The sequence below is a fragment of the Sapajus apella genome, unplaced genomic scaffold (genome assembly GCF_009761245.1).
Source record: "Sapajus apella isolate SASKATOON/1434 unplaced genomic scaffold, GSC_monkey_1.0 scaffold108, whole genome shotgun sequence".
NCBI lineage: Eukaryota > Metazoa > Chordata > Mammalia > Primates > Cebidae > Sapajus > Sapajus apella.
The window spans coordinates 2,971,486-2,987,511 of record NW_022437048.1 but is presented as its reverse complement, the minus strand read 5'-3'; the positions used below and the strand labels follow the sequence as shown (position 1 = coordinate 2,987,511).

At 36.1% G+C, this 16,026-nt stretch overlaps 1 protein-coding gene across 4 annotated transcripts in view; it reads left to right on the top strand.

Annotated features, from left to right (window-relative positions):
* The window catches only part of CENPC (centromere protein C), a 64,246-nt gene that overhangs the window by 18,669 nt on the left and 29,551 nt on the right, over positions 1 to 16,026 (top strand). For all 4 annotated transcript variants that reach the window (XR_004263036.1, XR_004263037.1, XM_032259290.1 and 1 more), the window contains exons 6-9: positions 5,615 to 5,900; positions 6,764 to 6,973; positions 10,278 to 10,891; positions 12,636 to 12,803. Coding sequence is in view for 2 of the 4 variants with exons in the window: in XM_032259290.1 (XP_032115181.1) it covers positions 5,615 to 5,900; positions 6,764 to 6,973; positions 10,278 to 10,891; positions 12,636 to 12,803 (1,278 nt within the window). In the remaining 2 variants the exon portion in view is untranslated. The remainder of the gene's footprint in view (positions 1 to 5,614; positions 5,901 to 6,763; positions 6,974 to 10,277; positions 10,892 to 12,635; positions 12,804 to 16,026) is intronic.

The following is a 16,026-nucleotide window of genomic DNA, read 5'->3' as shown; positions in this document are numbered from 1 at the left end:
CTGTAGGTTGCCTGTTTATTCTGACGATAGTTTCTTTTGCTGAGCAGAGGCTCTTTAGTTTAATTAGATCCCATTTGTCTATTTTGGCTTTTGTTGCAATTGCTTTTGTTGTTTTAGTCATGAAATTTTTGCCCATGCCTATGTCCTGAGTGGTATTGCCTGGGTTTTCTTCTAGAGTTTTTATGGTTTTAGGTTTTATGTTTAAGTCTTTAATCCATCTTGAGTTAATTTTTGTATAAGATGTAATGAAGGGGTCCAGTTTTAGTTTTCCGCCTATGGCTAGCCAGTTTTCCCAGCACCATTTATTAAATAGGGAATCTTTTCCCCATTGCTGCTTTTTGTCAGGTTTGTCACAGATTAGATGGTTGTAGATGTGTGATGTTATTTCTGAGGCCTCTGTTCTGTTCCATTGGTTTATATGTTTGTTTTGATACCGGTACCATGCTGTTTTGATTACCGTAGCCTTGTAGTATAGTTTGACATCAAGTAGTGTGATGCCTCCAGCTTTATTCTTTTTCCTTGGGATTTTCTCAGCTATATGGGCTCTTTTTTGTTTCCATGTGAAATTTAAAGTAGTTTTTTCCAGTTCTGTGAAGAAAGTCAATGGTAGCATGATGGGAATAGCATTGAATGTATAAATTACTTTGTACATTATTGCCATTTTCATGATGTTGATTCTTCCTATCCATGAGCATGGAAGTTTTTTTCTATTTGTTTGTGTTCTCTCTTATTTCTTTGAGCATTGGTTTGCAGTTCTCCTTGAAGTGGTTCTTCATGTCCCTTATATGTTGTATTTCTAGGTAGTTTATTTTCTTTGTAGCAGTTGTTGACAGGAGTTTACTCATGATTTGGCTCTCTGCTTGTCTATTATTGGTGTATAGAAATGCTTGTGATTTTTGCACATTGATTTTGTATTCCTGAGACTTTGCTGAAGTTGCTTATCAGCTTAACAAGTTTGGGGGTGAAATGGTGGGGTTTTCTAAATATGTAATCACATCATTTGCAAACAGAGACAGTTTGACTTCCTTTCTTCCTGTTTGAATACCCTTTATTTCTTTCTCTTGCCTCATTGCCCTGTCCGAAACTTCCAATACTTTGTTGAATAGGAGTGGTGAGAGAGGGCATCCTCATTTCGTGTCAGTTTTCAAAGCGAAGCATTACCTTATTTTTGATGGCTACAAAATCTATTGTGATATTATCCTTTGTTCTATTCCACATATTGGTGGTTGGTGTCTTCTTATCGTTGTTAATTTTGTTAGATAGATGTTTATCATTTTGTAGTTTTTTTCCCAAAAGAATACCTTGTGTCAATAATTTTCTGTATTTTTCTATTATCAGTTTTATTGATTTCTGCTCTTTATTGTTTCCAATCCTCTGCTTCATTGGGTTTATTTTACTCTTGATGGGGAAATTTTATTTCTACTTTATAATTCATTACTATTTATTTTGTTCAAATTGTTCCAGATTTGGCTAATAGAAGCTCTTACTTTGGTTCTAGTGACATAGTTCAGTTTTGTTGTTGTTTCTGAGCACTTTCTTACCTTTTGGAGCCACAAGATGCTCTCCTTCCCTATCCCAGAATCAACCGTTTCTTCATGGAATCACGATTTCTTTTACTGGGTAATGGTATTAGAAACCAAGATCTGAATGCTAGGTGTGCTGTCACTCCTGTGGAGTTGTTGCTTCTAGACCCTTTCAACTGACAGAACCAGGTAATTGTGTGTGTGTACACTAACTTGTGTATAAACGTATTTATAAATATCTTTAAATGTAACTAACTGTATCTATGTTGAAATAAACACAAGTTCATATTGATGTCTCTGACTCTAATCCATTACCACATGGATTATTCTAGCCTCCTCCCCTTGCTTATCTGTAAACTCCCATTACATGGATTAGAAACTTGGTGTTCACCATTCACTATCTGTACCTTTTTCATTTCTGTATACATGTAAAAGAGTGGCAGAATTGTTGATTCATATCCTGTGGAAAACAGTTTTGTCAACTAGAGCATAGTGCTTATGCTTATGTACAGTTTCTTTTGCCTTCAGTCTTAACAGACTCCATTCATTTTGTTGGTGTTTTTTGTTTTTTGGTTTTTTTTTGAGATATTGTCTCCCTCTGTCACCCTGGCAGTGGAGAGATCTCGGCTCACTGCAACCTCTGACTCCAGGGTTCAAACGATTCTCCTGCCTCAGGCTCCTGAGTAGCTGGGATTACAGACGCTGGCCACCACGCTTATCTAATTTTTGTTGTATTTTTAGTAGAGACAGGGTTTCCACCATGTTAGCCAGGCTGGTCTTGAACTCCTTTCCTCAAGTTATCTGCTGGGCTTAGTGTTCCAAAGTGTTGGGATTATAGGTGTGAGCCACTGCAATGCACAGCTGATTCATTTCTTGTTTTATTTTTTAAGGCGGAGTTTTGCTGTTATCATCCAGACTGGAGTGCAATGGCATGATCTTGGCTCAATGAAACCTCTGCCTCTGGAGTTCAAGTGATTCTCCTCCCTCAGCCTCCTGAGTAGCTAGGATTACAGGCACGAGCCACCATGCCCAGATAATTTTTGTATTTTTAGTAGATATTGGATTTCACCATGTTGGCCAGGCTGGTCTTGAACTCCTGACCTCAGGTGATTTGCCCACCTCGTCCTCCCAAAGTGCTGGAATTACAGGCCTGAGCCATCGCACCCAGCCTTCAATTCATTTCTGATCTTTCCTAGGTCATCACCTTCCCCCCACCCCCATCCGCTTCAGTTAGGTTGTTTCTACATATCATACATCTAATATAGCATATGTAATACATGTGATTTCCATGATTAGGTCATAAAAGGCTATATGGCTCTGCTTGGCATGGTGGATCCCCCCACCCCCATTGTCTGTCTGTCTCTCTCTCTCTCTCTCTCTCTCTCTTTCTCTGTCTGTCGCCCTCTCGTTCGTTCTCTCCATTTACACTTGGAACCCAGACAATATGTTATGAAGAAACCCAAACTAGCTGCCATGGAGAGAAAGACTGCCAGCCTGCAGCCAAGACAAGGTGTCAAATATGTGTAAACAAGCTGTCAGATGATTCCAGGGCTCAGAGTTCATGGAAGAAGCCATCCTTTCTGTGCTCTTCTGAATTCCTGACCTACTGAATCCATGAACATAACAAATGGTTGTTTTATGCAACCAAGTTAAGGAATTATATTATGCAGTCATAGTAACTGAAACAACTAATTCGCAACTTAAATACTACGGTTATTTATTTCTGTTGTCATGCGTGTTAATATTTTTTAACTTTACAAGACTTTGAATAGTTGTTTATATACACACATCACTTTCTTTGCTGTTTTAAAGAAATTATGTATTTTAGAATATTGTGTAATAAACATAAAATTTTCCACTTTATTTTTGAATATACAGTTCAGTAGCTTCAAGTACATTCACGTTGTTGTGCAGCTGTCACTACCATGAATCTATAGAGCTTTTACATTGTGCAAAACTGAAACACTGTACCCATTAAACAGTATCTCTTCTTGCATCAGCCCCTGGCAACCACCATTCTACTTTTTCTGTCTCTATGAGTTTCAGACAGAAAGTTTGTCTTTGACTGGCTTATTTCATTTAGCATGTCTTCAGGGTTCATCCGTGTTGTGGCATGTGTCAGAATTTCATTCTAAGATTGGTAATATTTCATTATATGTGTATACCACGTATTATCTATTAATCTGTTGATGGGCACTTGAGTTGTATTCACTTTTTGGCTATTGTGAGTAATACTGCTATGAACATTGGTGTGAAAGTATCTGTTTGAGTTCCTGCTTTCAATTTTAAGTTTTTAAGGATCCACTGTACACTTACATTCATACCAGCAGTGCATGCACAAAGATTCCAATTTTTCTACATCAACAGTTGTTATTTTTTGTTTATGTAAATAGCCATCCTAATGGGTGTGATGTAGTATGTTATTATAGTTTTGATTTCTTTTACATCATTGTTATTAGGAAAATTTAAAACAACATTTAAAAACCACTACATACCTATAATGGCTGCTATTCAAAAAACTTCTTTTAAAAAAATTACTACTTATTTGCGAGTTTCTTTTTTTTATTTTTATTTTTTGAGACAGAGTCTTGCTCTGTCACCTAGGCTGGAGTGCAGTGGAGTGATCTCAGCTCACTGCAACCACTGCCTCCCGGGTTCAAGTGATTCTCATGCCTCAGCCTCCAGAGTAGCTGGATTATAGACATGTGCCACTGTGCCTGGCTGATTTTTGTATTTTTAGTAGAGAAGAAGTTTCGCCATGTTGGCCAGGCTCGTCTCGAACTCCTGGCCTCAAATGATCCACCCACTTTGGCTTTTCAAAGTGTTGGGATTACAGGCGTGAACTACTGAGCCCACCCTCCCTTTCCTAGTTTTATAAGTCCTGTTTTCAATGATAGTTAAAGTGTTCAGAGTAATAGCAGTGGTATTTTGTTCTACTTCATTTTCTGATGCTGTTAGAATTCTAGCTCAGTTCCTGTTGGTGCTGTGTGGGGTGGGTGGAAGGTACCTTTTGATGTCCTTGTTCACCTATGTGGAGTTCTGGTTAAAAGCTGCTGGGCCTGAGTTTTCTTATATCATTGGGTGGAGGACGGGGGATGCTGGCCTCTCTTATACTGTTGTTGCCTCAGATTAAACCATCTGCTGCTGCCCTGGTTGGTAAAGTAGGAACTGGGATGACCTGGGGTGCCAATACTATCCGTGGATCAAAATGTTGCCTTGGGCTGTGAAGGTCAGGGGTTTCACTCCTCTACAGCTACCTGTGGGTCATACTGCTTGCCATCTATGATTGTTGAAGTGGCACCGGCGTGGTATGAACTCCTTTGCTGCTACAGTCCATAGCACAGCTCAGGGCTTTGTTGCTCTGCTAGTGCATGTAGTAAGCAGTGCTCCACGGTCCACAATGCAGAATGAGGCTTGAATTTTCTCATTAGGTCTTTATTGGGTTCACCTTGTTCAGAGAATGCAGATTCCACCCAGCCCCCACCCTGTCTTTCACCTGTTGATAGTTCCAGCTTGTAGGTTTCTCCACTACCCATCCAGGGGTATATGGGAGACAAAGAGAAAACCCAAGGGACTCATTGCCTTGTCTGTTCCTTGCCTTGAGTTTCCTAGATAGCCTGCCTTTTTTCTTTCGGCTTTCAGAATCCTAATGTTGATTGATGGATAACTTCCAGGGAATTTAGTTGCATTTAGAGGGAGAAACAGGGAAATGCTATCTCGTTCAGAAGGATGAGGGTTTAGAATATATATATATATATTTTTTTCTCATAGATAAATGTTCATATACATATATACTGTGTATGTATATATGCATACATGCTTACATCACATCTTTATATGTGTTATATCTATATTCATGTGTATATGTGTAAATACGTGATCATCTAACTGTCCTAGGTCACCAGTTTTTAGCCCAAAGATAGAAGAATCTTAAGTACTTATTTTAATCGTATATCTTTGGTTCTAATCTTAATGACTTTTGAATTTTCTGAAAACTATTTCTGATTAAATTATTTCTGAATTTTGAAAAGCCTGCTTGATTCTCTTAATATTCTTTTAATTGACAGTATCTTTATATAATTTTCTTCTAGCTCAGGCCCATGAAGTTCATCAGAAAATTCTGGCAACTGATATTAGTTCCAAAAATACGTCTGATTCGAAAAAAACGTCAAGTAGAAACATAAATGATCATCACAGTGAAGCTGATGACGAATTTTACTTATCTGTTGGCTCACCTTCTGTTCTTTTGGATGCAAAAACATCTGTATCGCAAAATGTTATTTCATCTAGTGCCCAAAAGAGAGAGACTTACACTTTTGAAAATTCAGTAAATACGCTGCCTTCAAGTACAGAGATTTCACTTAAAACCAAAAAAAGGTACATTTTATTTAAATGATATTAATCGCACTTTAAAAATTTTACCTTTTATATTAAAAAATGGTAATTCAATCTTGTTATGTAATTTTACAGTAAGAAAGGAGGAATGTTAACATGTTAACATATTAACATGAGAAAATATACATTTAGCATATATTCAGTTTATAATAATTAAGGAAGGCCTTAAAGTTTACTTCAGAGAAGTTTAGAGGTTAACTTTTCTATAGTCTGTAGAAAAATGTGTTTTCTCTCTGATAGTATTTGACTGCTTCCTAAGATAAACAATTTGTATTTCCTCAGTATTTTTTATAATTGCAAGTGTAGGTATATATCAGGTAACTTCTAGGGTAGCAGAGCATACCTATTATTGAGGATACTGTGCTTTGTGGACAGCTGGTTTCTCTTTCTTGGCCTTACCTTTGGCCTTTAGGAAGCAAAGTGGATTGTTCAAGGACTTTTGCTGTTGGAGATCTCTGTAGTGAGTGTAATTTCTATCTGGAGTATTGTGTGATTCCTGGAGCCAAGGAGTTAAGTATATTCTAAGACTTTACTATTCAAAGTTTGGTCTGTCACTGTGCTCTAAGATTGCCCTGAGAACGATCATCTAGCTATACATTTCATTGATGTATACTTTGACTATTGTTTTCTCTTTTTATGTTTTTCTATTGCTAAATACAAAAGTTAATTTTCCTGAGCAGTTTATCTTGTGTATTTGGAGTGCACAAATCAGCATTTATGTTTTAAATAAAGGCCTAGTGCAGAATTTTAAAGTGGTCTGTATTGTCCGTAAGGGAGTTCAGAAAGACTCATAACTCAAGAAATGTTACAGGAGCATTCAGCTTATCCTCCTTTTAACCTTTTAGGTTAAACTTTGAAGATAAAGTTATTTTAAGGAAAATAGAAATAGATAATAAAGTATCAGATGAAGAGAATAAAACATCAGAAAGACAAGAAAGGCAACCATTGGGATCATCTCAGAATAAAATGCAAGATTCAGAATATGAAATTCAACCACAAGCTAAAAGTTTTTCAACATTGTTTTTAGAAACGATAAAACGAAAAAGTGAATACAGGTGAGTTATTAAGAAACTATCCTTTGAAACATTTTTCTTTTCTAGTCTATGAAGTATGTATAAGGATTCCTAATGTTATTTAACTTAGAAATAAATCCTTTAATTAACAACAATTTTAATTGAAAATTTTGTCTGACCTATAAAGAGAGATGTCGCCTGGCCGACAATGCAGTATTTAAAAATCATTATTTTAGGGTCCCCCATGTCACTACCAGAGGTATCAGAGTGTTAGTGAACATACTAGGAATTTTTTATTGCTGGGCACACTGGCTCATGCCTGTAATCCTAGCACTTTGGGAGTCTGAGGCGGGCAGATCACTTGAGGTCAGGGGTTTGAGACCAGCCTGACCAATGGTGAAACCTCATCTCTACTAAAAATATAAAAATTAGCCAGGCATGGCGGCATATTCCTGTAATCCTAGCTATTTGGGAGGCTGAGGTAAAAGAATCACTTGAACCTGGGAGGTGGAGGCTGCAGTGAGCCGAGATTGTGCCACTTCACTCCAACCTGGGTGACAGAGTGAGACTCTGTCTCAAAGAAAAGGAAGTTTTTATAACAACATGTTGAATGAATGAATGAAATTCCCCTTTTGTTCAGTCTCTGTTTCCTGTAGTTGATTATTTTTATGTATATATTTTACCCTTCATATGGATATTGTCACCACCATCTGAAACAAATGTGTTATAATTATGAGCTAATTATATCATGTCTGAGAAATTATTTTTTAATGTTCTTTTTGATATTCTGGTGAGTAAAGTTAATTTTATGTTTAATTATTGTATCCACATATAACTATTCACTATTCCCAGTGCTTTCTTAACATCATTGCTTCCACTTAGGCTCTTCCTTCTGATTGTCTTTCTTGTATCTCCTTGTGACCAAATCTTATAAATCCATCAAGATCCAGCTTAAATGCTGCAAAGCCTTTCATGGTTTTTCTAGCTAACTAGAAGCCATCTTTCCCTATTCTAAACTTTCATAGTATCATCATTGTTTCATAAGGATATCATTTCTGTTAAACATCCATTCATTGTAGTGTTTGTATTGACTTTGTTCTTTGTTCGTTTTTATAGTTTTATTATATAAATGTGTGAAACTCTACCATTAGAGAGTATATTTCTTGGAGTATTTGCTATTTTAAATTATAAGATTTGTCAGGAGTTTGAGATTATAGGAATAGAGAAGGCATTTTCATTTCTGATTCCTTTTGTATATTCTAATTAAAAGAGAAAAACATAACCTAATTTTTGCATTCTGGTTTGCTTTCTGTTACGGCTAACCATAGCTAAGTAAGCCTTCTCATCCAACGGAAAAAGCAGAAACAAGGGTGCATATGCTAGCTTTGGAGTTTGGATGTTTACCTTGTTTCTTATTTTTTGTATCTCACTGCAATATGTGATGTACTCAAGGCTATTATAAAAAGCAGGGAAATGAAACATAAGTCAGTCTACCAGATTATTATCCTTGGAATAGTTCCTTCCTTCTCTAGAAAACTTTCCTGACTAATTGGAGGAGGTGCTGTATGCACTAGTCTTAATTTATTCAACACCTCATTAAATGCGTGAATCTCTTTGTATGTACTTAACATGTACATGATTTTATGAAAATGTAAGAATTAGTGTTGATGTTAGATTGTAAGACATAAAATTGTAATTGAAATTGTCTGTCTTACTGTTTATCCTTTTACAACACTGGGAGTGGGAAATAACAATAATAGTCATAATACAGGTTTTCTGCCTTTTAGTAAAATACATAAAGTTTGGGCTATAACTATGGAGAAAGGTCTAGAGTTGGGAAACATTGTTTGACTTTGACTTCATTATTTATAACAGATTCTATAGCATTGTAAGCTTTGTAATAAGACTTGCCTTTTATTTTTTCCTGTTTCTATGGCACTAGATTTCTTTTGTGCTTAAGCTACCTTTTATATGAAATGCCAAATTTGGAATGAATTTTTACGCATATGCTGTCATATAACAAGTTAGTACACACTTAGTGGCTTAAAACAACAAACATTTATTATTTTATAGTTCTGTGGGTCTATAGTTTACAGTTCTATAGTAATGTTAGTAATTTTTACATTCGTTCAGCCGTCTGTGTATTTGGTGTTGCTATGTATAAAGAACTTGAGATGTAAAAGAAACATTGGAAGAAATTTTCCTCAATCTCTCTCTCTCTCTCTCTCTCTTTTTTTTTTCCTGAGACGGAATTTCACCCAGTCACCCAGGCTGAAGTACAGTGGCATGATCTCGGCTCATTGCAACCTCTCCCTCCTGGGTTCAAGCGATTCTCCTGCCTCAGCCTCCTGAGTATCTTGGATTACAGGCATCCGCCATTATGCCTGGCTAATTTTGATATTTTTTTTTTTTTTTTTTTTTTTTTTTTTGAGACTGAGTTTCGCTCTTGTTACCCAGGCTGGAGTGCAATGGCGCGATCTCGGCTCACCGCAACCTCCGCCCCCTGGGTTCAGGCAATTCTCCTGCCTCAGCCTCCCGAGTAGCTGGGACTACAGGCACGCGCCACCATGCCCAGCTAATTTTTTGTATTTTTAGTAGAGATGGGGTTTCACTATGTTGACCAGGATGGTCTCAATCTCTTGACCTCGTGATCCACCCACCTCGGCCTCCCAAAGTGCTGGGATTACAGGCGTGAGCCACCGCGCCCAGCCCCTAATTTTGATATTTTTAGTAGAGATAGGGTTTCACCATGTTGGCCAGGCTGATCTTGAACTCCTGACCTAAGGTGATCCACCCCCTTCAGACTCCCAAAGTGCTGGGATTACAGGTGTGAGCCACTGCACCCAGCCTCTCCAATCTCTTATAATTTAGTAGTATTCCATTTGAATATCAGACTTGGAGTTTCCTCAGAAATAATCTTGTTGATTTATTTTGAAAGTGAAGAATTCAGACCCCAAAAGGCACATATACAAATATATAATTAATTATACCATTATATATTATAATGGCATTCATTTTGGACTGCAACTCAATGTATCTGGGTTATAATTTTACCTCTCTGGGCTTCAGTTTTAGTATATATAATGTGTGAGTGAGTGGGACCAAATTAGTTGATGTCCATCTCTAATTTCCAGCTCTAAAGTTTTATGATGTCATTGTTATAAATGAAAGCGAACAGACATTGAAATGTAAAAGGAGGGAAAGATTTTTAAGATGAAGGGAAAATTGAGGAGATATATAAACTGTTTAAAAGATATGTAAATTTTGTTTCCTAGATTATTTTCTTTGCTAAACAAAGATAAAAGCTTCATTTTTTTGAACTGTTAAAAGTATCACCCTTTTTTAGTCCCATTGTTAGGCATGCGACAACTGCTCTACCTCATTCATGCCCTCCAGATGATAAGGAGTTGATAGAGGATGAATTTATAATTGACGAGTCAGATAAAAGTTTTGCCAGTAGATCTTGGATTACAATACCAAGAAAGCCAAGGCCTCTGAAACAACGCATAACATCTCCGGCTGAGAGTACTACAGTCCTTCAAGGTAGAAAGTCAAGAGAAAAACATCATAATATGTCACCTAAGACTTTGACAAATGACAAACATTCCCGTAAAACTCACTCAGTAGAGACATCTCAGCCCTCTGATAAAACAGTACTGGATACAAGTAATGCTTTGACAGGTAAAATAGTAAATGATTGTAGATCTACAAAATATGAAATGTATTCTGAGAATGCAAAAAAATCATCTGGAAGCAAAAGGACTATAAAACAAAAACAGAGAAGAAAATTTAAGGCTAAACTAGCTAAAGAACAGCTTGACATGGGACAGTCTAAAGATGAAAACATGTATACATCACATATTACCCAAGACAAATTTCAAAGAAATTCGGACAGAAATATGGAAGAGTGTGAAGAGATGGGAAATGATCGTGCTTCCAAAAAACAGATGTCACCTTTGAGTAAGTGTTTATATTAAATATAATGTGATCATTATTCTACCCATTTGATGTTTTTAATATCCTAATTTAGCTTTGGCAAGTAGGCAAAGTAATCTTAAATCAACAAAGAGCCTCAAAAGTCTGTAGGTTATTTTCTAGAATCTTTTTATTTTATATATAATTTGATTCTAACTCATGGTTTTTGTTTATCTTGTGAGATGGCAGTATATATAGAGGGCAAAGTGAAAAGGAAAGTCTAGTAAACAAGTTAGTATCAACATGAATAAGACAGAATGATAAATTCTATTTTTTTTTTTTTTTTAATTTTACTTTTAAGTTCTGGAGTACATGTGTAGATTTTGTAGGATTGTTATATAGGTATACACATGCCATGGTGGTTTGTTGCCTTCATCCCCCTGTCACCTATATTAGGTATATCTCCTAATGTTATCCCTCCCCAATCTCCCCACCTCCTGCTATCCCTCCTATAGCCCCCCACCCCACAACAGACTCCAGTGTGTGATGTTCCCCTCCCTTTGTGCATAAATTCTTTAGAAAATAAAAATGTTAAAAGAAATTCTAGGGTGGCATGGGGCTATTTTTTATAGAAACAAAAATCCATTATCTTCCATCATTCACTCATTTATCTGACAGTTGTTGAATGCCAGACACTGTGTTAGGCACTGTAGTCACAAAAATTACTAACCCATTATTTCTGCTGTTAACAAGATCATTGTGGTGGGTTCTGTAGAACAATAGATAATATATATACATGCATATATATGAAAAGGAAGGGTATAAAATTTTGATTTATTCATAATTTCTTAGGAAAAGACATATAAAGGAAGTATACTTGAAGGATGCTTTCTATAATTGTAAATATTAAACATTTACTGAGTACCTGCTATATTCTACACACTGATTCTTACATGTATTCTTTATCTAGATTGGTTAGTGAATATAATGTTCTTATTAATTTCCATACTAGTTGTACTAATTTTCTATTGCTGTCATATGACAAGTTACTATACACTTAGTGTCTTAAAACAACAAACTGGTTATCTTACAGTTTTGTGGGTCAGATGTCTCACTGGGGTAAAATCAAGGTATTGGTGGGGTTTTCTTTCTTTTTAGTGGCTCTAGGAGAAAATCTGTTTATTTGCCTTTTCCAGCCTGTTTAAACTACCTATGTTCCTTGACTCATGGTCCTCCTCCACAGTCTGCAAAACCAGCAATGCCAGCCTTCTGATGTTTTGAATTTATCTTGGCTCTTCTTCCATCATCTCATCTCTCTGACCACATCTTTTGAAGGAAACATATCATTAGATTGGGTCAACCTGGATAATCCAAGATAATACCTGTATTTCAGGGTTTATAATTTAATCACACTTTTAATCTCCTAAGAATTAGATTGAAAAAAATCATTTCAAAACAAGAAAGCAGTAATTGCTTTTACTTGGGACATTGTAGGAAGGAATTGTATATTTTTCAGTTTCAGAAGATATTGTTTTTGGCTGAGGAGTATATAAGAGTTATCAAGCAATGTGAAAAGTTTGCATTTAATAGAAAATTAGTGCTTACTTCAGCACATATAATTGACAGAAAGAGAACATGTGACTTTTAAAAATAGAGATGAAAAGAAGGCCACAGGATAAAGTTAAGAGGTTCTTATAATTGAGGTTTTTTTTTTATTTTTTTTAATGTTATAGTTTCCTGAAAACTCCTAGTAGATTGTGAATTGGTTTTATGGTTTTCTTTACTTTAGGAAGCAAGAAAAGTAGCACTAAAAAAGATAAGGAAGAATCTAAAAAGAGGCACCTTTCCAGTGAGTCCAAGGACAAACTTATACGTGAAGAAGTGACTTCAACTGTCAGGAGAAGTCGAAGAATTTCCAGACGTCCGTCTAATTGGTGGGTGGTAAAATCAGAGGAAAGTAAGTATTTTTATTTAAATTATGTTTGTTCATAGATAAAATCATTCTGTAAGGGGCATTATATTTGATTTTATATTTCTATGCAGAGAATCTCATGAGGACCAAGTTAAATTGGGTTATCAGAAGAAATGTTAAGTCAATTGTAAAGATATTCCTTGAAGCTTTAATATATAAAGCATTATAGGTATAGGGATAATAGCTATGGGAAAACAAAACCCAGACCAAAAATCCCTGCTCTTGTGGAGCTTACATTCTAGTTGGGAAAGGCAATATAAATAACCCTGCTATTTTAATGTGTTGGCTGTGAGGGATACAAAGATTGATAATATGAGGTTCTGCCACCAAGGGGTTTATAATCTAAAAGATTATAATTGAATTTATTACACATAAAAAAGTAAATTATTTATATTGGTGGTTCTTAAGACTACCCTCAGATTTGGTAATTTGCTAGGAGAACTGGGCATATAGTTGTACTCAATGGCTGTGATTCATTACAGTGAAAGGATGCAGTGCAAATTCAGTAGAGAAAAAGCGCATGGGCTAAGTCTGGAGGAAATCAGCAGAAGCTTAAAGAGTTCTTTCTCAGTGGATTCCCACAGGAGTTCCTTAATTCCTCTAACAATGAGTTGTGACAAATTGGCGAAATGTCTATCAGGGAAGCCCACTAGAGACTTAGTGCCCAAGATCTTTACCGGAGGTGGTCACATAGGTACTCTCCCTAGCAAGTACTATAATTCCATACTCCCTGAACGAAGGCCTGAACCATATTTTTTGTATAAGTAGTTTAGGCACACAAAACCACGTTTGTCAATTAGGAAATGATGGGAACCCTCCTGAAATTTAGGGTTATAGGGCTAACTTTGAAAGCAGGCCCTTTTAAGGCAGTGTACTTAGACCTGCTCTGCTAACTTTTTTCTGCACAATATGAAACATTTATTGTTTTGGAAGAATTGTCATTTTTTTTAAGGGAAATGATCCTGAAAAGATTGGTGGATCATAAGGTAGCATTCATATACACAAATTCTATTGACTATGGGGCATTTAGATTAATAAGTGAAAGATTAGTACAAATAGGGCATTGTATCTGTGAAGCCTTATTGCTATGAATTATTAAATCATTGAGATTATTGATTGATAGCATCAATTATTTATTTTGTTGCAGCTTTTGGAGTTTGGAGTCAGATCTGAGTTCAAATGATCACTCTTCTGCTTAGAGTAAATTACTTTGTTTAGTTTCTCATTCTGTAACATGATTATCTCATTGAGTTTTATAAAGATTAAATGCAGTTAGCGTAGTGGGTGGCATATGTTAGTGTTAAGTAATACTGTTACATCTTTGGGGAACTCATTTTTCTTCCCCAGGTTGCCTGAAATGCTAAGGTACTATGGCAGATAGCACATAAATAATGGGGTAAATAAGTGCTTGCAGAAATTAAATGTGCTAGATTTCTGAAACTATCAAAAAACACTTATTTAACAGTCCTGAAATAGATGTATTTTTGATCAAGCTGGGAATCAAAAAAAGTAAATAAATGCTTATATATCGTGTAGTCTAAACTCTGACCTGATGGAAGAAGAAACTGAAGTCTGAAGTTAAGAACAACTTGACCTGTCTCCAACCTGCTTGTAGTACATGTGACATAGTTGACCTTCCATATATATGAAGAAATGTGTATGGAGTACTTGCCTTGGGGCAGGAATGAAGTAAAGGAGGACCAGGACTAGAGTAAGACAGTTGAGACACTAGGATGAAAAATGTAAGGCATTCAATTTCAGGATTGTGTGAGTTCAGGCTCTGTATTTGTACAGACCTAAAAATGAGTACCTTCTTGAATTTTCCAGCTGAGACTACTCTTGCTTCACCATAGTCCTGCCCCTATTGTTAGGCATTGGGAAAATACATAAACTACCGATCAATTACTTGGGGTCAAGGAATTGTCAGTCTGCTGGAGGAGAGGGGTAGAAATAAGTAAATAGTCACATGTGTGATAGCAAGCTACCTTAAGACTTGGAAATTAGGGAAAGCTTCCTGAAGGATGAATTAGGAGTTAGCTAAGTGATTGAGTGGAGTAGGGAGGAAGGATGGAATGTTTTAAGTAGAAGTAGCATATGCAGAGATCTGGAGCAGAGAGCTTGGTCTTTTCCTTGTTTTAATTTAGTGTGCTTTAGAATTGTCTGGGGAGCTTATTAAGACACTGATTACTGGGTCCTGCTCTGCAAAGTTTTTGATTCACTGGGTCTGAGGTGAGGCGTGATAATTTGCATTTCAGATTCCCAGATAATGATGATCTTGCTGGTCTAGAGACTGCCTTTTGACAGCTAGTGCTTTAGAGAAACTATAGATAGTTCAGTACTGATGGGTTTTTTTTTGGTTTGTTTGTTTAGAGTGTGGTTTTGGGAATTGTGGTTTATGAAATAAGCAAATCTAGATGTAGATATAAATTGATGTTGCAAGTATTTGGACTTCATCCTAAAGCTATAGATAATCACTGAAATACTTTAATTAAGCAGGGTTGTAATGGTCTAGTTCTTGTTTTCCAAAGGTGATTCTTGTAGCATTGTAAAGAATGGATTGAAAAATGAGAAGGCTAGAGAAGGGGAGATTAATAAAGAAACTATTTTAATAATCCAGATATAAAATGATGAGGGCCTCTGCTAATGACAGGAGGGAGAGCTTGAAAAATTTGAAAGGCATTAATAAAGCAGAATTGATAGGATTTTGGGAGTGATTGTAGATAGGAGTAATAGTCTTGCATGACTCAAATTTCTGATTTAGATATCTGGATAGAATAGATAGTTGTATTTTTCAATAAGATAGGAAGTAAAGCAAGAGAGGCAGATTTAGGGGAGAGCAGTAGGTGGATATTATAGGTATCAGTATAAATAGTAATTAAAGCTCTGGGTAGATGAGTCCCTCAAAGAAAGTATATGGAGTGAAAAGCTGAAGCTGTAGCCTTGGGGAATACCAGATAGTAAGGATAGTCAAAAGAGCAGTGGGCAAAGCTAGAGAGTGTTTTTAGACGCCTGTGATAAATTTAAAGGGCCTGTTGCATGTGTCTGTAAACTGAAGAGCTGCATTGTTTAAATAATTTAATTTGGAAATAAATTTAGCCTATGAGGTATGTGTGTCTGTATATGTTTATATGCAAATATAAATGATGATGTTGGTATTTTAGTGAGCCTAATCATCTGGACAAACATACTAACTTTAGGTTATTGAATC